Here is a 21,000-nt window from a genome sequence, read left to right on the forward strand (position 1 = left end):
CTGACTGGACTTTCTATTCAGCATAGTGTTAAATGGAGCAGGCTTTTTTCCTTTCTGTTTTTCTGTCTTTTACTTTTTGGACTGTTTGATAACTAAGTTCTACTGTTTCACTGTTTAAGAATCTTTTTTGTTACATACAGCAGTTTAAAGTTCATTGTACTACTTTCTTTTTTCTCATTTGGCTTTTTACTCTTTTTTTCTTTTCTCTTAATAAGGCGGAGAACGCAATACAGAGAGGGAAAGTTTTGGATAAGTAACACTGCCACCTAGAGGCTTTGAAACTTTGTTTCTATTTTTGTTTGAATAAATGTTTGGAAAAGGTTGCTCTCCAAGGTTACTGGCTCAGCCAGGACTGATAGGAGAAGAGTTATTTACACAGGTGCTCACTCTGAAATTTTCAGTCCTGGAAATTCTGCCTGGAGAGAATAGATAACAACTGTAAGAGTAAGCCTGGAGTGATCTTGAAAGGCTTTCATTTTATAAAAGTTTTGAAGTTATTTTTCTTTTGTTTAGAGAGCTTTAACTTTACAAGAAGCCTTGAAACTATTTCTTTTTCTTTCTTTTTTGCTGGTGGCAGTGTTTACTTCTTTTTGCTGTGAAGTTGGGTCCCAAATCTGGTTGTTTTCAATTTTTGGTTTTTTTCAAATGGATTATGGCATAGAAAAGATTGAATATTTTTATTCTCTTTTAAGGTTTTTTCTTTTTTTCTTTTTCTTTCTCACATTTTTGATAGTAAATCCACCCACTGTCTCAGTTTTGCCTTCTTGCTTTACTCTTGGCTTTTTTTTCACAGAATCTTTTTCCCTTTTTTCGGCCTTTTTCTTTTCTTTTTCTTTTACCTTTTTACTTTTTTTACCTTGGACCACCCCATAATTGACTTTTTTCTTTCCTTTTTTCCAACCTTTGATCACTTCATGGTCACTCTGGATTACAATTGATTTTTATACCAAGTGGTTTATAATAAAGAAAAATTTGAAGATGAGTAAAAGAATAATAACCACCAGCTCTGCAACAACAACACCCTCCTCCTCACCAGCAGGAGGACAAAGATCAATACAGACAATGTTGCAACAGGAAAAAGAAAAGGGAGAGAAGACCTTAGAGATGATTATGCAAGGAATTCAGAATTTGCAAGCAAAAACAGATACCATCAAAAAGAGAACAGAAAACACGGAAAAAAGAATGGATAGAATAGAACAACAAATGGGAAACATTGAACAATGAACAGAGAACATGGAACAAAAAGCATGATGAAAAAATTGATAGTATTCAACAAATGATGATGAAATATGAAGATAGACTACAAAAAATTGAAGAAAATGGTGACCAAAGAGAGAAGAAAATTGGGGAGATTGATAATAGACTAAGTGCGATCAAAAAAGATAATATTGGAATACTGAATTGGGAGATGGAAAGGTCAGAATTTTTTCTAAGATTCCAAAACATAGAAGAAAAAGGTGAAAACCTGTTACAAATAATGATAGAAATTTTGACAAATGTCCTCGAGTTAACCCAAGAGAAGATGGCTGATGCTATAGATGAAGCATTTCGAGTTTATACAAGATATGCAGCGAGAAATGACCTGCCAAGGGAAGTTCATGTAAGATTTACCAAGAAAGCAATTAGGATGCAAATACTTCAAAAAGCAAAAGATAGAAAACTGGAGTACAAAGGCAAGGAGATTGTAGTTTTGAAGCAAATACCAAGAAAAGTGAGAGAATCGAGAATATCAATTTTTGACTAAAATCCTATTCAAACAAGGTGTTAATTACAGATGGTTGACACCAGAAGTTTTAATGTTTGTATGGCAAGGACAAAGATACAGAATAGATTCAATTGAAAAAGCAGAAGCATTTTTCGAAGAACATCTCAGAGGGAAGGCTGAGGAGACTGGACATAAAGAATCAGTGACAGAATCACAAGCTGTGTCTTCGGCTTCGTCGGAAAAAGAAGAAGGAGCAGTAGGCAGGATCGAGATAGAAGAAGGTGCTGTAGGTGACAATGATATTAGAGAACTACGAGGACCTAGAGCCAGCAGAGCAATAAATCCTATGTATAAAACATAAATATGGAAGAGAAGAAAATGATCTCAATTAACATAAATGGACTTAATTCAGCAAATAAAAGAAAGAAAATATTTCACAAACTAGGGCAGTGATGGCGAACCTTTTTTCTACGGCGTGCCAGAATTGCGTGCACACTCGCTACTGCACCCCCCCGCGTGCCCTCAATTCCCCACCCAACTGCGTATGCGCATGTCACACACACACACACACACACACACAGCATGCACCCCTCCCCCATGCTCCGGAGGCTTTCCTGAAGCCTGGGGAAGGCAAAAATGGCCTCCCCCGCCCTTCTAGATGTCCTCTGGAAGCAGAAACAGATTCTTTGGGGCCGTTTATTGTCCTTTCCAGGGGGGCTTTCCTGAAGCCCGGCTCCTCTTCCTTCCTTGGCTGTTGGAAGAGCGCTTCTCTTTGAGAGCCGCCTTGCTTGCTCCAGCGCGAGACTAGCGCTGCCGGGGAGAAATCAGCAGGAGGGGGAGAAGAACACAAACTTCTGCTAGGGATGCCTTCTCCCCCCCTCGCCTCCTCCTGATCTCTCCCTGGCAGCGCTCGCCTCACGTGGCAGCGAAGTGTGTGCGTGCGTGTGTGTAACGGGGTCTGGCTGGGACCGATCAGCTGAGAGGCTGGCAAAAAAGCGGCGCTCGGAGGAAGAAGGCAGAGATGCTGGCTGGCATTCGCTTCCCTTACTTTTTGCCGCCGCTGCCCCGGCAGGAAGGAGCATTACCACCCCCTCCCTGCTGGTTGCAGCCCAGGCCCCGCCTGCCCTGCTTAGCTGAAAGTGGCGAGGGAGCAAGCCGCGATGAGCAGGAAGGGAAATGAGCGCTGGCCACTATCCCTGCCTTTTCGCGGCAGTGGGGAAGACTTCTTTGCCAGCCTCTCAGTGATCGGTCACATCCAGCCCGTTACACACACACACACACACACAGACACACACCGCTTGTTGCCGCGCAAGACTAGCGCTGCTGGGGAGAAAACTGGGATGGGGAGAAGAAAACAATCTTCTGCTAGGGATGGTCTTCTCTCCCCTCTCCCCGATTTCTCCCCAGCAGCGCTCACCTTGCACGGCAACAAGTGGGGTCTGTGTGTTTGTGTGTGTGTGGCCGGCGCTCATTTCCCTTCCTGCTCATCGCGGCTTGCTCCCTCGCCACTTTCAGCTAAGCAGGGCAGGCGGGGCCTGGGCTGCAACCAGCAGGGAGGGGGTGGTAATGCTCCTTCCTGCCAGGGCAGCGGCGGCGAAAAGTAAGCGAAGCGAATGCCAGCCAGCATCTCTGCCTTCTTCCTCTGAGTGTTGCTTCTTTGCCAGCCTCTCAGCTGATCGGTCCCAGACAGACCCCCATTACACACACGCACACACACACTTTGCTGCCACGCGAGGCGAGCACTGCCAAGGCGTCCCAGTACCAGGGCTGAAGGGGTGGCGGTGGCGAGGACGGGCAGCCAAGGGCTTCCCTCCCTCCCCACCCAAGCGGACTTCTTGCACGGCTCCAGCCTGCGGCTCTGATGAGGATCCGCGGTCCGGAGAGCTGCTGCTTCCAGCGGGATATATTCTGCCAGGCCTTTGGCGGCATCTTTATGCAGTTAGCTTGCTTCCCCACCAGCAGCTCCTCCGCCAGCATCCCGGCTGGAAGCGAAAGCGCAAAAGCCGCTGTTGGGGAAGGGAGGAAGGGGTGGCGGTCACCTGTTCTCACCACTGCCACCCCTTTGCCCCTGGTAATGGCGACTGTTGCACTGCTGCTTCCAGCCGGGATGCTGGCGGAGGAGCTGCTGGTGGGGAGGCGAGCTAACCGCATAAAGACGCCGCCAAGGGCCTGGCAGAATATATCCCGCTGGAAGCGGCAGCAGTCCGGACCGCGGATCCTCATCAGAGGCGCAGCCTGGAGTCATGCAAGAAGCCCACTTGGGTGGGGAGGAAGGGAAGCCCTGGCGGCTATCACAGTGCCGCTTCTGGCTGGTGTGGGAGTGGCTGCAGGGACCGGCTGGCCGCTGCTGCCCTTCCCCTTGTGGCTGCCGCTGCCGCTGCTTTTCTGAAGTGCCCGAGCCGGCCAAGCCCTTCAGACTGCAGATGAGCCATGGGCTGGAGGGCGAGGGCCACGCAAGAAGCCCACTCGGGCGGGGAGGGAGGGAAACCCCGACCACAGCTCTGCTCTACTAAGCGACGGCCAGGATCCCCTCTCCACGTCTTTTGGCACGCGCGGCCCTTGCTCTTCCTGTTGGTGTTTTTTGCGTGCGCATGTGCGCCAAGAACCAGATCACCAAACGGCCAACGCGCATGTGCACACTGAAAACAAGGTCATTTTCCTGGCGTGCGCATGCGCACCGGGCGGCTCCTCTTCTGTTTTCTGGCACGCCAATGCACGTAAAGACCAGCTGGCTGCTGCGCCCGAACCCGGAAGAGCAACTGGTGATGGCTCCGCGTGCCAGGAGAAATGGCTCTGCGTGCCACCTCTGGCACGCGTGCCATAGGTTCGCCATCACGGAACTAGGGAAACTAAAACTGGATATAATTTGTCTACAAGAAGTGCATATTCAAAAGCAACATGAATACTTATTAAGGCAACCAAAGCTGGGGAAAATGTTTACTTCATTGGCAACCTGTTAAGAAAAGAGGAGTGATTCTTTACATCAAAGACACAATCCTAGTGGAACAAATTTATACAGATGACGATGGAAGAATTTTGATGGTGGAAATTATGGACAATAATAAGAAAATGCTCCTAATTGCAATCTATGCATCTAATGATAAGCAAGATGAATTTTACAGAAAATTACACAGGAAAATAATGGATTTGGATTACTTAAATATTTGTATGATGGGAGATTTTAATGGAATTGTAGATAAGAATATGGACTATAACTCATAAAAAACAACAAAGTCAAATAGAAAGATACTCCCTAAATGCTTTTTTAAAATGATCGATGAGACAGATTTAAAGGATGTTTGTAGAGAGAGAAATCCTACTAAAAAACAATATGCTTTCTATTCAAACAGACATTTATCTTATTCTAGAATTGACATGAGATAGGTAGCGACTGAATTGGCCTACAACATACAGGAAATTGAGATAGAAACAAGTACTTGGGCAGATCATAACCCAATGATAATTAAATGGAAAGGACAAAGAAAAGATCTAGGTGGACATTAAACAGCACTAGATTAAAAGAGAAAGACTTTTTACAGCTAAAGTAAAGCCCCTGCCGCTACAGGTTTTAAGGAGGAAGACATGGGGGGGGGGGAGTGACTCGCTAACAAACTGTACTTTCGCTTTATCTCCTTCGGCCTTAATCTGTTTAAATCACCCTCGGTATTGGGGGGGGGGGGGGAGACACAGAAGACACAGAAGATATTGCATTTCAATGACACTTTGTGGCAAGGACACGTGTTAGTTGCTCCCTTTCAGCCTCAAAACGACTCCGAAAGCGGCAAGCGGGGAACGGCAGCAACATCCCTCTTCCAACAGCCCCCCCTCTCTGGGAAAGTGGCTTTTGTCGGTTGCCTTTTGAGCGGCCAATCCTAGCTGCTTGCGCCCGGCGCTGCAGCTAAAGTAAAGCCCCCGCCGCTACCGGAATATCTGCTGCCGCCTCCTCCTCCTCTAACAGCACCCGACGCTGCGGCAGAGGTGAAGCCGCCAAAGCTTCCGCTGGCACCCCCGCCCGTGGCAGCGGCGCCTCCCCCTCCGTTCAGAGCAGCTGAGCTGGGCCCCGCGTTACCCCTGCCCCCTCCTCCTCTGCTGTGCTTTTGAGGAGCCATGAGGCCGCGGGAGCCAGTAGGAAGGCGGTGGGGGGGGGCGGGAGCAGGGGAAAAAGGCCTCATGGCTTCTCAAAAGCATGGTGGCGGCGGAGAAGGCAGCAGGGGTAACGCGGTGCTCCGAGTGGAGGGGGGCGCCAGCGGGAGCTTTGGCGGCTTCACTCCAAATGTGGAGGAGGAGGAGGAGGAGGAGGAGGCAGCTGTTATTCTGGTGGCGGCAAGGGCTCGTCGGCATTTTCAGCAGCAGCCCTGCCCCCTGTGAAAAAAGCCGAAGATGGATCCACGCAGATGACGTCGCCGCAACATGACTGGAGGAGGAATTCTGGGAGTTGAAGTCCACAAGTCTTCAAGCTGTCAGGTTTGAAGACCCTGGTTGTTTTTTTTCTAAAGGGTTAGGGGTGCAAGGGTCTTGCAACTTGACAGCTTTAAGACTTGCATGCTTCAATGCCAGAGTTCCTGAGCCAACATGACTGGAGGAGGAATTCTGGGAGTTGAAGTCCCCAAGTCTTAAAGCTGTCAAGTTTGAAGACCCCTGGGGGGTTTTTTTCCCTAAAGGGTTAGGGGTGCAAAGGGTCTTGTAACTTGACAGCTTTAAGAGTTGTGTGCTTCAAATGCCAGAGTTCCTGAGCCAACATTTTGGTTGCTAAGCAGGAGCGTTGTTAAGTGATACTGACATTATATAACACTTTTAATTAAGTGGGTACCTTGAAGAAACATAACTTTGGGTTTCAAATAATACTGATTTCGTTGTTTTAGGTGACATTTGTGAAAAAAATTCAGGTGCTCAGGCATAAAAATGTGCCGCTCAAACACTATACTTTTCTGCTCACACTGAAAAAAAATTAGAGGGAACATTGGTTTTAAGCGCTCCGAAGGCTTTAGGGAAGCCTCCGGACGGTCCCTGAAGCCTTTGTGCCATAGGTTCGCCATCACTGTTCTAGAGGATCTATTAGAAACAGCACCTAAATTGATAGAAAGAATAGAAGAATATGGAAAAGTAGCAGAATTAAAAATAAATAAAGACAAAATGAAGTTCTTGACAAAGAATATGTCAACAAGACAAAAAGAAGAGTTGGCAGAAATCTTGGAGATGCAAGTTACGAACAAGGTTAAATATTTGGGGATATATTTAACAGCAAGATGCAGCGCCCTTAAAGACAACAACTACTATAAACTCAAACAACAGATTGCGATGGAGCTGAAGAAATGGGAAAATTTACAACTTTTGATGATAGGGAGAATATCTACAATTAAAATGAACATTCTACCTAAAATTTTATATCTGATGATTCCAATTAGACTAGGAAAGGAATATTTTGATGACTTAAATAAAATAGTGTTTAAGTACATATGGCAGGGGGGGAAGCAAGAATAAAACTAAAATTGTTACAAGATGCAAGAACAAGAGGAAGATTGGGCCTGCCCAATTGGGAACTATATCACCAGGCAACAAGTTTGATGTGGGTTGAAGAATGGATAACACTAAGGAATACCAGATTACTGACCCTTGAAGGACATGATCTATTGTTGGGATGGCATGCCTTTTTATAGTACAAGGGAACTAAAACACAGGGGTATTTTAGAAGACATTTCCTACGGGAGGCTCTGCTACTAAATTGGGAGAAGATTAAAAGACAATATTATTTAAAAATTTCAGTCTGGCTATCAACTATTGAAGCCTTTTCATACGCAATAATACACAAAAAGGAACAAACAGTTAGATATGGTGAAATATTGAATGCAGAGGGTGAACTTAAATGTATGCAAGAACTGGAAAAGAAAGGTATAAAGATGAACTGGTTTTCATATGTGCAAATACAATCTAGATATGACAAGGATCGTAAAGAGGAAGGTTTTTATGATAAAATGACCGAGTTAAATAAAATTTTGATGGGTACTGATGAAAAAGTAATTTAAAAACTTTATGGACACTTACTAGAGGCTAAGTTAGAAGAAGAACAAGTTAAAGGAACTATGATAGCTTGGGGAAAAATTTGGGGCATGGGATTGAATTAGAGAAGTGGCAGAAATTGTGGTCTCAAAATTACAAAATGACAATGTCAACAGCATATAAAGAAAATTTGTATAAGATGTTTTACAGGTGGCATCTACCCCCAACGAGAATAGCAAGAATGTTCAAGAATAAATCAGAAAAGTGTTGGAAATGTCATCAGACACTGGGTTCATATTACCATATGTGGTGGACTTGCACAGAAGCTAAAAGATATTGGACTAAGATCCACACTTGGTTGGAGAAAATGACACAAAAACATATAGACTTTAAACTAGAGACTTTTTTATTGGGAATTATACCAGAAATATATAATAGAGACTTGAAATATTTGATTGTAAATGTTTTAACAGCAGCTAGAATTGTATTTGCCAAAAATTGGAAAAATGAGAAAATACCAACACAGGAGGAAATTATTCAAAAAATTATGGAATGTGTGGAAATGAGTAAATTGACATTTGAAATTAGAGAACAAGAAGATGAACAATTTTACAAGGATTGGGATTTGTTTTATCAATGGTTAGATAAAAAATCATGGTAATGGAAAAAGTGGGAGGACTTTTTATATTTTAAGAATAATAGAATGATATATGCAATACTATAAGGGTTTAGCCCTGTTAAACAGATTAGAATGATGTAATGGAATGATGTATGTATGATTTCAATATATAGAATATTTTGTTTAAAATTTAGGAATAATAATTGGAGTTGAACTATTGATGCAAAGTGAGGTTGTATGTATGGATTCAATATTTAGAATATCTTGTTTAAAATTAAGGAATAATAATTACAATTGAAAAATTGACATATAACAATAATGTACTCATGTTTATCTAATGAACAATTTGTGATTCGATATATAATTGTAAGTGGTGACTATGGAAAGGACGCACAAAATCTTGTAACCAGACGACACGCTACATGAAATGGAAGAAGGTTGAATGTGTTTTATGTTTTTGTTTGTTTTTGTTTGTTTATTTTTTTAAAAAAAACAAGAGTAGCAGAAGCAGCAAGTCCTCCTCCTGCTAAGCACAGCAGGACTTCAAGGCAGAGGATCTAGTGGGCTGAGGGACCGAGGCCGACTGAATGGCCAAAGCTGAAGAAACGGGATCGTTTCCCTACACAACACTTCCTCACCAAAGCTGGTGTGCTGGTACCCTCCCAAAAGGGTGTAGGTAGGAGATAAAACTATGAGGTGACAGGAACTGAGATCTGACCAGGCTCTTTTAAGGGGGTCAAAGTCCTTCAGAAATTTGGTGGAATGATGAACCACAATTGTCAGGCCCAAAGCAGCACTATTGTGTTCTCTCTGGTCTATGGGCCTTAATTCTTAAGACCAGGACTAGGAAGGGAAGGAATTTCCCTCTCTCTCAGCTCAACTTACTGATCATAACTTAAAAATAACCCCACAGCAGATGAGGAAGGAAGGAAGGAAGGAAGGGAGGAAGGGAGGGAGGGAGGGAGGGAGGGAGGGAGGGAGGAAGGAAGGAAGGAAGGAAGGAAGGAAGGAAGGAAGGAAGGAAGGAAGGAAGGAAGGAACTTACTTGGTGACAAGCCCAATCTTTACTCCAAATACTCCCGTTTGTTTTCGAGATGGCATCCTCTTTAGACTGAACTCTCTGCTTGTGAACTTCACGGAGAGCTTCACTTCGACCTTGAAAAGAGAGAAACTCTCAGTTCCTTGTTCCAGGTTATGCTGGGCTCCCCCAGGGCAGCAGAGGGCAGGCAGCAGAAGGGAGCCTTGGGGAGAGGCCCCCATGCCTGGGCCACAGAGGGCCACTCTGGCATTCTTTACCCACTAAGTCCAAAAGAAATAGAAACAGAAAAGCTACAAAAGAAGGAAACATCTAAGAAAGAAAACATAACTCATCATCAATTGATAAGGCTTCTTTTAATTAAAATATGTAATAAGCCAGCAAATATTTTTCTGGTGTTTGCATAGTACATAGTAATATTTCATAAAAGGTCCGTTTTTGCCATATGCCCTGCATAAATAGCCTTTTGGATGATGGCTTTAGCTCCATGCTTTGCTCATTTTATTTTAATACGGTTTTCCAGGTATTGTTTCTTTGGGCATAAGCTGCTATCCAAATACGAGACCAATTCCTTTTGCAGGAGTTATAATGGGTTTGATTGAGCGAAGATGACTCTCTATTACTCATCGTTAATGTAAGTATAAGGAATTAGATGGCTGATTGCTTCTTTTCAGCAAAGATAGCAGACTTAATTCTGACAAGAAGCATCATAACATGTGTGGGCAAACCTGATGGCATGATCAGGGAGAGCTGGAAACGAGGAATCTGCGGAGTCTGCAGACCGAATCCCAAAGGCACTTTGTCCCCAAAGGCACTGGGCATCCTTGGTTTTTTCCCCTTTGAAAACGTTTCTTCTCATCCAAGAAGGTTCTTCAGTTCTTCTTCAAAACTGAAGAAGCTTCTTGGATGAGAATTGAAATGTTATCAAAGGAAAAAAACCCCAAAGGAAGTCCCGTTGCCTTTTGGAACAAAGCAGCTTTGGGGCAACCCTGACCTGGATGGCTGAGACTCTCCACAACCTGCCGCCCTCACGCTCTGCCTCCTTACCCCGTTCATGAAGATGACCGTGCGTTGCCAGTCTTTCTCTTGCAAGGTTTGGGGATCCAGCTGAAAAAGACATTGAGCCAGAATGAAAGCACCACCCAAGGGGCCAAATCAGAGACTCTGCCATTATTTTACCTGACAAATCAGGATCACCTGGAGAAGAACCCTACCCAGTTTTCTTGTAAGACAGAAAGTTCACAGTCCTGCACAGCATAAAATAAATCAGGAAATGCTCCTGTTTAGGCTTTGGGGTTTTGATCATTTCCACCCCGTGAAAAGGCTAAGATGTTTCAGATACAGGTAGGTTCATGGTGAGCCCCAAACCCTGGTCCATCTTCTTTTCTCCTGGTTTTGCCACTGCAGCCACACCGGATTTCTGGCAGTGCTGCCCAGCGGTCAGTCTCCCTTGCCTGAGACGGTATTGGCACGAGTGACCAGAGGGAATGACAGCTTTCGAGGGACCCCGAGCCAGGATGGGTTGGGAGGGGATCAGCCTTCCAAGCAGACCAGACAGAAAACCCAACCAGATCAGCTAAGTCTGCTTCCCTGGGAAGCTGCCTTAACAGACTCTTTCTCTCTGGACTACAAAGAAATGAGGGATATGAGCCTCTTTATGAGCCTCTTGCCCTCCTCCCCACTACCCAGCTGCACGGGGGGGGGGGGGAGTCTCTCATCTGACCATTCCCCGGGCAGCATTTCTCCCCACCACAAGGTCTTCCCCACACCCCACCACCACTAGTGGAACCTCAATGGGTGCCCAGCAGCAGGCTTGGATGAACCAGGCCTGCTTTTCCGAGAGCCCAGATGCCACAAGAGTTAAGTGACTGGGCACCTTGCTCTGCTGCAGATGCTTCCTGCTGCAATTTTGCAGACCTCCCACTTGAAGCCCCGATGCACAAAATTGCCAGAGGTCTCCCCCCCCCCCCCCCTCGCATCCCATTCCAGACATTTGGCAGTGCCCAGAACAATGGGCGGATGCTATCTCCAAGGTCTCCTTTGCAGAGACAAGAAGCTCAGGGTGAATGAGAGGTAGCTGAAGAGGGGTAAGTTTTCCAGGCACAATCAGGTTCGGTTCAGAGAATTAAAAACTACTCTGGCTATTTTCACAATGCATCAAATGCTAAATAAAGCAATGCAGAAATGCTGAATTTGCAAACCCTACTACAGCCAACAATCATTCAAAAGCCACCCGCCTGAAAGAGAGGCCTGCATTCCTCTCTCTACGTACCCCAACATATGGAAGGAAGTGGAAAAGTCAGGTTTTGGGGGGGAATTCTGGAAGGCTGGAAAGTTAAGAGTGACCCCAAAGCCTCCCTGCAAAAGTGCACACTTTCAATCTGAGGCGGGGAATATGAAATAAACATTGGCGACATAAGCCAAGAATACATAGTCCTTGACTTATGACTCTTTGAAGTTACGGTGGACCCCAAAAACATAATTGCAATCCAGATTTGAAGTTATGACAGCCTCCCCTCTCACCCCACCCCCACCCCCCATGGACACGTAATCACATTTGGGGTGCTGGATGTCCGGCCATTTGCAGGGCCCTGTGATTTATGAGGCTTTTCGCTCAAAACTGGAATTCACTTCTGATTTCTGGCAAAAAAACGCCCCTCTGCTTAATAACTGTGGCATTCACATAAGGATTCACTGCAGATTCACTTAACAGCCATGGTGATCTGCTTAATGGCAGCTGTCAAAAAGTGTTGTAAAATCCGATTGGTGCCCCGATTAACAACAGCCACAATGTACGACTATACTTCTGGGCTCAATTATGGTTGTATGTCAAGGACTGCCTGTACGTGTGATTTTCATTTCAGGCTAAATGGAAATTGAATGCACTCATCCCTCATTGGTGTGCAGTTCCAAGGTCAACCCCCCCCCCATGGCAGTCCCCCCCACCAACCTGGATTTGGCCTTTGCCCATAATGCGGTCGGTGGTCTCGCCGTCTTCTTTGGTGAGCTTGCTCTTGTGGTAGCACTTCTCGTAGCACAGGATGCGCAGAGTCTGGGAGCCCTCCAGTTCTATCTCAAACTCCTGCGGGGAAGAAAGGAGGAGCCATGGGACAATGGGACACTCAGCCCAGTCTTTCCTTTCACTGGCAGAGAGAAGGCCTTGTGCCTGCGTTTCAGCCCCCACAAACTCTCATTTCAGAAGACCCTACAATGACCTTCGAGACCCCAAACTCTGGACGGGAAAGAACAGCCAAGGAAACTCCTTCAAAGCATTTGGGAGGTCCTCGCACTGTGCCGGCCTCAAATTGGGATATTCTGCCAATTCTTTGCGGCTTTCTTTCCAAGATTCACTGCTACATCCAAAGTCCTTCAAACACCCTCGGCACAGCTCCTTCCTCGCCAGGCGCCCCAGGGAACCTGAGATCGAGTGTGCTACGTCTCCCAACACAGTTCACAAGCAGCCCTTTCTCTGAGCAAGGGGCAGAAGTCAGTTACTCCCTTTCAGGGCTGGTTACGAAATGCATTTCCTTAAATCATGATAAAAGCGGTTTGAGACAAATAAAATTATAATGCAAACTTAGAAAAGAACCATCATTTTGACAGGAGCACGATATACAAACATGGATAAAATAAAGATTTTTAGAAGATCTATCACCCAATTATTTTATTCACTTATTGAATTCATACTTACCATAGTACTAGCTTATTTATTGTCCTGAAATTGTCCCCGTCGCCCCCCCAACGCAATACTGGGTTAGATCTAATGCAATACTAGATCCATTTATTCTAAAGAGGAATTGATCTGTAAAGCAGCCTTCCCAGTTTTCCTCACAAAACCAAACTTTTGTGCCTTAGTGTACAAAGGGCTCTTATTCTGCAGTCCTCCCCATTTGGAGAGGGGCTGCTGCCCCCCTGCTTCCCGCCATCCAAGGGAGGATTTCTTAGGTCCATCTGAACCCCCAAAGCCCCCCCCCTCCCCAGCCAGGTCACAAGGCAAGGAGGAGGTGCCTGAAAGCTCAGCCACACAGGTGCATAGACCCCCACCCCACCCCCAGCACTGCCCCCACCTACCTCGTTCCAGTTGGGCTCTGCGGTGTCTCTGTAAACTCTCGTTTTGGCCTTGTTCACAAAGTAGCCGAAGGAATCCACTTCCAGGGTGCAGTACAAGCCTGTTGAAGAGACAGAAGCCACAGCTCCGGTAAGGGCCCCCTGGGGCTACCCCCTCTGCCAACGGGGCACACTGGGCAGCCCTTGGCTCAGGAGGGCATGTCGCTCCTCGGGCGCCTTCCATGGGCTTTCTTGCACTGAGCCCCCCGCCCCGCCCCCTGCCCCCCACTGGGACTGTAAGCCTTTAACTCAGGCCCAATTTTAAGCACCGGGGGGGGGGGGGGCACACCTGCCGAGCCTCTACACTCACTGGAGCTCTGCTTGAAGCCAGTGGCCGAATGGACGATCACGTTGAGGAATCCGTAGAGGCCGGAGGGCTCATCATCTGTCTCAGAAAGAAAGAAGGGATGATGGGGGCAGCTCCATGGGTCTCCCCAGAGCAAGGCGACCATCCTGCATGAGTGGGGGGGGAGGGGGAGGAGATCCACACATTTGGAGCAGCGTTGGATAACCGTGATGTTGTTGCTCGAGACACCCAGGAAGCATCCATTCAGTTCTCTCAATTTTAGTTTTCCAATTGTTCCAAACGAACCTTTTGAAATCCCTTCCCAAATCCACTGGTCAGGTTATAGGTAGTCCTAAACTTCCATTCGCCATTGGGATCGGAACCACCGCTATTAAGCGAGGCGGCCACTAACTGTGTCAAATCCAATTTCATGGCTTTTCTTGGCTGGCCATTAAGCGAATCACCATGCATGTTGTGAATTACGTGGTTGCTAAGTGAACCCAGCTTTCCCCGTTGACTTTGCTTGTTGGAAGTCAGTTGGGAAGACCACAAACGGCAACCGTGTCAACTGTCACAAAGACATGCCGGTTGCGCAGTGTCTGAATTTTGATTGTGTGACCGCAGGGGTGTTGCAGAGGTCTTAAGTATGAGGTCTGGTTGTAAGTCACTTTTTCAGTGCTGTCGTAAGTTCGAATAGTCCCTAAACAAATGGTTGTAAGTGGAGGATTACCTGTAGTACAAAAGCTGTTTCTCATCAGGCAGCACCAAACTCTTTCCAGGGGCCTTCAGAACCACAGAGCGGGAGGAGGGACCCTTCCTAAGGCCTGACCCCCCCCTTCCTCCCAGCCCCCCTCTTTGGGGAGGAGGGCATCCCACTCAGCCCAGGAGCCCCCCTGACCTCATGCTCCAAAGGTCGCCGCAGGGGCTGGGCGCATGGAGCCTGACTCCGTTCCGCAGTGGGAGAAGCAGGCAAGAGATTAGTGCAAGGGAAGGCTGGGGGCTGGTCCTTCTCGCACACTCACCCTCTTTGTTAATTGTGAGGGGAATGTGATGCACCGTCTGAAGCTTCACACAAGAATTTGTCAGCATCTGGAGTTCCACCGATGTCAGCGAAAAGCTTTTGAAGCCTGCAGTTGAGAGGAGATTGACATGCTTGGGGCAGGGAGACTCCTTTGCTTCGAAGCAGGAAAGGACCATCCTGGGATTTGGGAATTCCTGCCGGAAACACCCGGGACCCCCCCCCCTTTCCATCCATGTGGACAATGCAAAGCCCTCGGCCCAGCTGCCTTCCCTCACAGCAAGAAGCCTGGCTTTCCCCTGGACCCATTTGGCAAAGAGGCCAGCGTGGGGGGAGGACATGGAGGCTCGGTGGAAGGAGAAGCGCTAGGAGAGACTTCTGCAGCCAGCAGGGGCCACGCGCAAGTCAAGCCCCACATCTACCTTCACCCTTCCCTAGCCCATGTGATGCACCTCCCTGGGCAGGACGACTGGCCTTGGCACACCCCAAGTGCCACCTGGCCAACCCACAGGGAGAGGATCCTGCCGGGGCGCTTACATTTCTTCTGCTGCTCTCGGACGATCTCTCGCCACTCGGCCCGTTCGTAGTCCGATGAGATGAGGAAGGTGTAGCTCTAAGGGAGAAAGCAGCAGGTTGCAACAGAGAGAAACATTGCCTGGCTTTATCCAGCAATGCTGTTTGTCCAAAATCCACTCTAGAAGTTTCCTGTCTGATAATAGGTCAGCCTCTGCTGCTGCTTCAGCTTTACTGAAAGAACTAAAATATGATGTATAACACACGGACCCCAAGATACGTAAAGCTTTCCATTACATAATCCACTATGCAAAACTACACCACGAACAATAACAAAGAGTATGAAATAATAGCCACAAAGTATACAAAGTGAGAAAGAAAGTGAGAAGCAAGAAGGCTTTGGGGGGACTCTGTTTCATAAAATTTTGGGCGAATTCTCCACCCACAAGTTTTGCAATGGACTCATCAGGGTACTTAATATCCTTCTGGGGAACGCTGGCAGTCTTTGCCTTACATGAGCCGTGGTGGCACAGTGGTTGGAATGCGGTACTGCAGGCTAAATTCTGCTGCCTGCCGGCTGCCTGCAATTTGCAGCTGAAATCTCACCAGGCTCAAGGTTGACTCAGCCCTCCATCCTTCCATGGTGGGTAAAATGAGGAGCCAGATTATTGGGGGCAAAAGGCCGACTCTGTCAACCGCTTAGAGAGGGCTGGAAAGCCCTGTGAAGCGGTGTATAAGTCCAAGGGCGATGGCTATTGCTACAGCCACAGTCAGGACCTGTTTTGTTAGGCCCATCACTGCAGTTGCTCACTGAGTTGTGTGAAAGTCCAGCTTCTGCCATTGACTTTGCTGAGGCGGTTGGGAAGGTCGACCAGGCCTGTCACGTGACCTGGGTTGCCCCAACCGTCATAAATCTGTGCCAGTTGCCCTAAAAACCTGAATTCTGGTCACATGACAGCGGGAATACTACAGCAGTTGTAAGGGTGAGGACTAAGTCACTGTTTTCAGTGCCATGGTCATTTCCGAATGGTTGCTAAGACTACCTCTGTATGAAGTAAAAAGAACTGTAAAGAGAAAAAGGGAGCACGGAAGGCAGGTGGATCTCTTGACCACCAACCAGAAGGATTTGACTATTGGACCCCTTTCCTCTGAGGACGCCCAGGCACATAAGCCAGCTCCATGACCCTCTCCAGAGTGGCATCTCCTCCTGGCTGCAGGACCTCAAGGCTGGAGACCTTCAGCCACTCTAGCCGGGTAGACTGGACATGGGAGGGAGTAGAGGCTGCACGGAAGGCTAAAGCCATGGGGGATGCCAATCTCTCCTGGGGGCTGAGAAGCTCCTGTCTGCTGACATGATTCCCAAACCCCAGGACCAGCCTTGACGACTGCAGGCACATCTCCTTTCAAAGCCCTGAGGGGGGGCTGGCTGGACGTTCAGAGTGCCACATCTGCTTCCCCCCCACCCCAGCCAAAGATGACTGACTGGGGGCCTGAGAGGCACTACAGCCAGCCGAAGCAAGCAAAGTGTCTCAGGAACTCCATGCCAGGGACTGTTGAAATGTAAAACCCTCCTGAGGTGCCCAATTCCGGGACGACTGATCAGAAAAACAGCAGCTTCGGCGTCCTTTTGAAGGCAGCCTTTCCTGTCCCCGGGTCTTGAGCAGGCCAAGCCAGAGAAAGTCACCAATCCCAAAGCTGCAGAACCAGGAGGCGGTGACAGCATTTCACGAGAGCTGAGACACAAGCCATATCCTTTGCCCGAGCTGGCAAAGGGCTCCTTTGCCTTGGGAAATGGGCACGCGTGACGGTGGGTGGGTTCTGAGAGAAACTCAGAAGAGGGAGCTTAGACATTCACTCACTTTGCCATTGCGATTGTGCACTCGGAAGGCCATATTAGGAGACATCAGGAGAAGCAGGGATTCCTGTTCAGACAGCTTTTTCTTCAACCTCTCCAAGTTCTTGCTTCCCTTGTTAGCTTTCTGAGGGGGAGAGAAGCACAGATAAATATTGTGTTCTCCTCTCTTCACAACGTGAGGGTTGCGGGGGACCCCACCTCTTGTTTCCTCAAACGACACGGGGTCTGAGCGGGGTCTGGTTCCAGGCAGCCCATCAGGCCTTCTTAGGCCAAGTTCTCCTTCTCCGTCATCTGGAAACAGCAGCAATTGGGGCTCTGATATCCAGAGGAGGAGGAAGAGGGGGGCTTTTTCCTGCCTCCATGGTCAGGCCCATAAGCGCAAAGAAAGCTACAGGAGTCTGTCGCACTAAAGAGTTGAGGGTTTCCACAGCACCCAATGTGCTCAGCATTCCTAGTTGACTATTCTAAGCCCCCACCCACCCCCACCCCACCCGGCCTTGGCGTGCAGGGCTCCCTTTGGCCAACCCTCCTCAGAATAAAGCAGTTGTGCAGCTGCCTGGTTTGCTTTAAGGGTGGTTAGCTATCCAACTCACGCTAGGCCTTCACAACGAAGGAGCCACGGTCCCTAACAAAACCAGCCTTTCTTAATCTACGCGTGTCAGTCTGTCCAGTGGGAAAGAGGCCTGTCACCCCAAAGGGCTCCACATCCCCCCTCCTGCCTTTTCACGTTGGATGTCGCTCTTGAGTTGGGAGATCTTGATCTTCATGGCATCCAGCTCCTCGTCTGGCACAAGGGAGATGTTTGGCATCGTCTCGGAGTCATCCACCATCTGGAAGCTGAGATCTGAGAGGGGGATGTACCACTTACAGTCATACTGCTGGCTCTTCCTGCAAAGGGGAGAAGGACGGAGGTGAGTGACTCATCCCTGACCTCATCCGTCCCCAGAGCCCCCAGCAAGAGACGGTGAAGCCAACCGCAGGCATTTGCTTTGGGGAGCCGCTTGCGGTGGTGGTCTTGCTCCTGTTTTGAACTGCTCCCCTTTCTCCTTCTCTACCTTGAAACCCCTGAGCCTGGATTTGGGGAACCCATCACTTAAACCCAACACCCACCCACCCCAAAAAAGAGCTTGAAAACAGATAAACATTTGCTAGATTCGGTTGCAAAGAAGCATCTCCTGGACAGTTGCAGAGATTTTTTGGATACCTCATAAAAGCATAACTTTCCAACGATGCAAACTTTATCTACAATTTCTGCCTCAAAAAAAATCACATAAACTTCAAAGCTGCAGGGCCAGAAGTGCAGAACCTCTGGGGGACGGCCAAGGACGCGGGCTCTAAAGTGGAGTCCCCCCTCCCCCCCAGCGTAGTTCAGAAGTGCTCTTTTGGCCACTGGGCATCCGCCCCCAAGGAGGTTCTCCCAGGGCCTCCTTCCTTCCATCCAATCACAGCTCCTTCTCCAGCCCCCCACCCCCATAACTGCACCCAGGCGGGGCTCACCCTCCAATCTGCTTCTTAAGCTTGGCACAAAGGAAAAGATCCGTGAAGAGAAAGACATGACGCAGCTTCCGAGATCCCTCCACCAGCTCCACCATGAAGCTGTCCTTCAGGAGTTGCCGGTGCTGTCAAGAAGAGGAGCCAGGCCAGTTAGCTAGGAAAGAAGGGACAAACAGGCCACACCCCACCGGGCTTTTTTAGAGGGGGCACCCAAGGGCAACCTCTGCCGGTCTAGGGAAGGAAAAAGTGCCCACAGAAAGCCATAATCCGACTATGGAGGAACTCAGCAAAGATGACAAGGCAACACTTCAATTTTGAGCTTTTTAATCAGAGCAGCTTTTAAACCTGGGAGTCTAAAGATGTAAGCAAAAGGCAGAGAAGGGCAGCCAAGGGATCACCCAGTAGGCAAAGAGGGGGTAGAGCAACTCCTGTCCCCGGGGGTAAGAAGCCGCTACCCTGGAGATGCCAGGTTAAGAGCAACCACTTGACTACCCAACTTGTCCCCAAAGCAGCCCAGACGGACTCAGAAGTACCATATTTTTCATAGTATAAGACGCAACTTCCCCCCCCCCAAAGAGGGTGAAAATTTGGGTGCATCTTATACACTGAATGTAGCACCCCCCACCCACCGGCCCCCACCCTTTGGCCTTGCAGCAAGTGGGGCTTGTGGAGGTGGCAATGGGCTATGGCAATCCCTGCAGCCTGAAACAACTGATGATCGGGAGGCGTAGGCTGGAATTGAAAGTGAAACTTACTGTTTGCTCCACAAGGCAAATTGCTGGGAAGCAGAGGAAGATTTTTTTTTCTTGTGCTAATCAGGCTATTTACTGCAAGGAGGTAAGTCAATAACTATAAAAGCCTATAGAATGTTCAAATTATTACACTTATTTTTTAAAGACTGCTTTATATTTGTTGCAAGGAGGCAAATTGCTGGGAGGCAGAGGCAGTTTTTTTCTCCTTGTTTTCCTCCTTAAAAGCTAGGTGCGTCTTATACTTTGGAGCGTCTTATACTCCGAAAAATACGGCAGCTCATGACAGAGGTGGGTCACAGCCTGCTTTTCTAACTCTTTATTTCCAAAGTGTAAAAACTCTGGCGTCTTTTTTTGAAATGAGGGAGAAATGAGCCCTAATCATGACATTGTAACCTGGTTGTGTAATGATGGGACCAAGCCAAGAAGGACCTCAAGTCCTAATGGCAGCTCAAACCAAACTTGACTACTTTTTGTCCACCGGAAACTCTCCATGCTCAATGCTGCTATGTAGCTTCCCATCCATAAAAAGCAAAACCAGGCTGAAATTCAACACAAAGAAATAATTCCCAAGTCGCTGATACTTAAAGACAATTATAGAGCTCAATGGTTTCAGTACCTTTGAAACTGCCCCGTTTATGCCTCAGATTCTGGACAAAACTCTATAAGTGCAGATATTTTACTCCAAGCTGAGAATACCTAGAGCCGTCATTTTGAACTTGCCCTACTTTCCACATCACAGATAAATGGAGAGCCAGGGAGGGAGAAAGATTCCCAACCTAACCCTCTTGGTCAGCCTTTGGAACGCGAGAAAGCTTCGTCGGCTGAGTAGCCATCACTCAGCTGCCGAAGGATCTTTGCTCCCCGCCAAGCTAGTGTGTCCCCCCCCACTCCCCAATTGAGAAGTCCTCTGTCCCATTGCGCTCCATCTCCTGCCTTTCTCTCTGCAGTCAATGGCTCCCTTCCAAGGGGGCAAAGCCTAAGAGATCTTACACACCTTACACAGCCACCATCAGAATTTTGTCAGGAGGGAATAGAGGGACAGCTGGGGGAGAACTTCAGCCTCTCTCACTCACCAGGTGCAGACAAGAGGAAGGCAGCATCGCAGAGCTGGGGTGGAAAGGAGGGGCTGCCAGGCCAGGTTTCTTCCATGGTTAGACGCAAGTGAGGAAAACCATCACGGATTCCACCTTGGCATTCTCTGATTGCCCAACGAGGGAACTAACGTCACCTTTAGGCAGGGCGTGTCCAAGTCCTTCCTTGTGGCAGAAAGTCTAAAGTAGGCAGGACTGTCCTTAAGCTATTTATTGCTCATCCGGGACTTTTATTACTTTGAGATCGCTCAGTAAGGACTCGTCTGCTGAAGAAATCCAGGGAGAGGTAGTTCAGTATTAAAATGGAAAAGTTGAAAGAAAAGTCCTTTTTACCCAAATTACTATGGCCAGTTAAGCCACCTTCAACACAGTTCACTTTTTCAGTTGCTCCAAACAAATTCAGAGAAGCCCTTTCAAATGCCCAGGGCCCTCAGGCTCAACCAGGAGGCTGGAAAATACCCTGGAAGAAAGTGGTGGCAAAGCCCACTTCCATATCATTGCAAGGAAACAGCAAGGAAGCACCCAGG

The 21,000-nt window shown here is 47.8% G+C and overlaps 1 protein-coding gene across 1 annotated transcript in view; it reads right to left on the reverse strand.

Annotated features, from left to right (window-relative positions):
- The window catches only part of BCR (BCR activator of RhoGEF and GTPase), a 79,711-nt gene that overhangs the window by 13,645 nt on the left and 45,066 nt on the right, over positions 1-21,000 (reverse strand). Inside the window, exons 9-18 of the mRNA XM_081966547.1 lie at positions 18,634-18,755; positions 17,856-18,024; positions 17,141-17,260; positions 15,306-15,381; positions 14,773-14,877; positions 13,775-13,849; positions 13,429-13,526; positions 12,308-12,439; positions 10,405-10,464; positions 9,367-9,476 (exon numbers count right to left, since the gene is read on the reverse strand). Of these exons, the coding sequence (XP_081822673.1) occupies positions 9,367-9,476; positions 10,405-10,464; positions 12,308-12,439; positions 13,429-13,526; positions 13,775-13,849; positions 14,773-14,877; positions 15,306-15,381; positions 17,141-17,260; positions 17,856-18,024; positions 18,634-18,755 (1,067 nt within the window). The remainder of the gene's footprint in view (positions 1-9,366; positions 9,477-10,404; positions 10,465-12,307; positions 12,440-13,428; positions 13,527-13,774; positions 13,850-14,772; positions 14,878-15,305; positions 15,382-17,140; positions 17,261-17,855; positions 18,025-18,633; positions 18,756-21,000) is intronic.

The sequence above is a fragment of the Natrix helvetica genome, assembly GCF_964273705.1.
Source record: "Natrix helvetica genome assembly, chromosome: 14".
Taxonomy (NCBI): Eukaryota; Metazoa; Chordata; class Lepidosauria; order Squamata; family Natricidae; genus Natrix; species Natrix helvetica.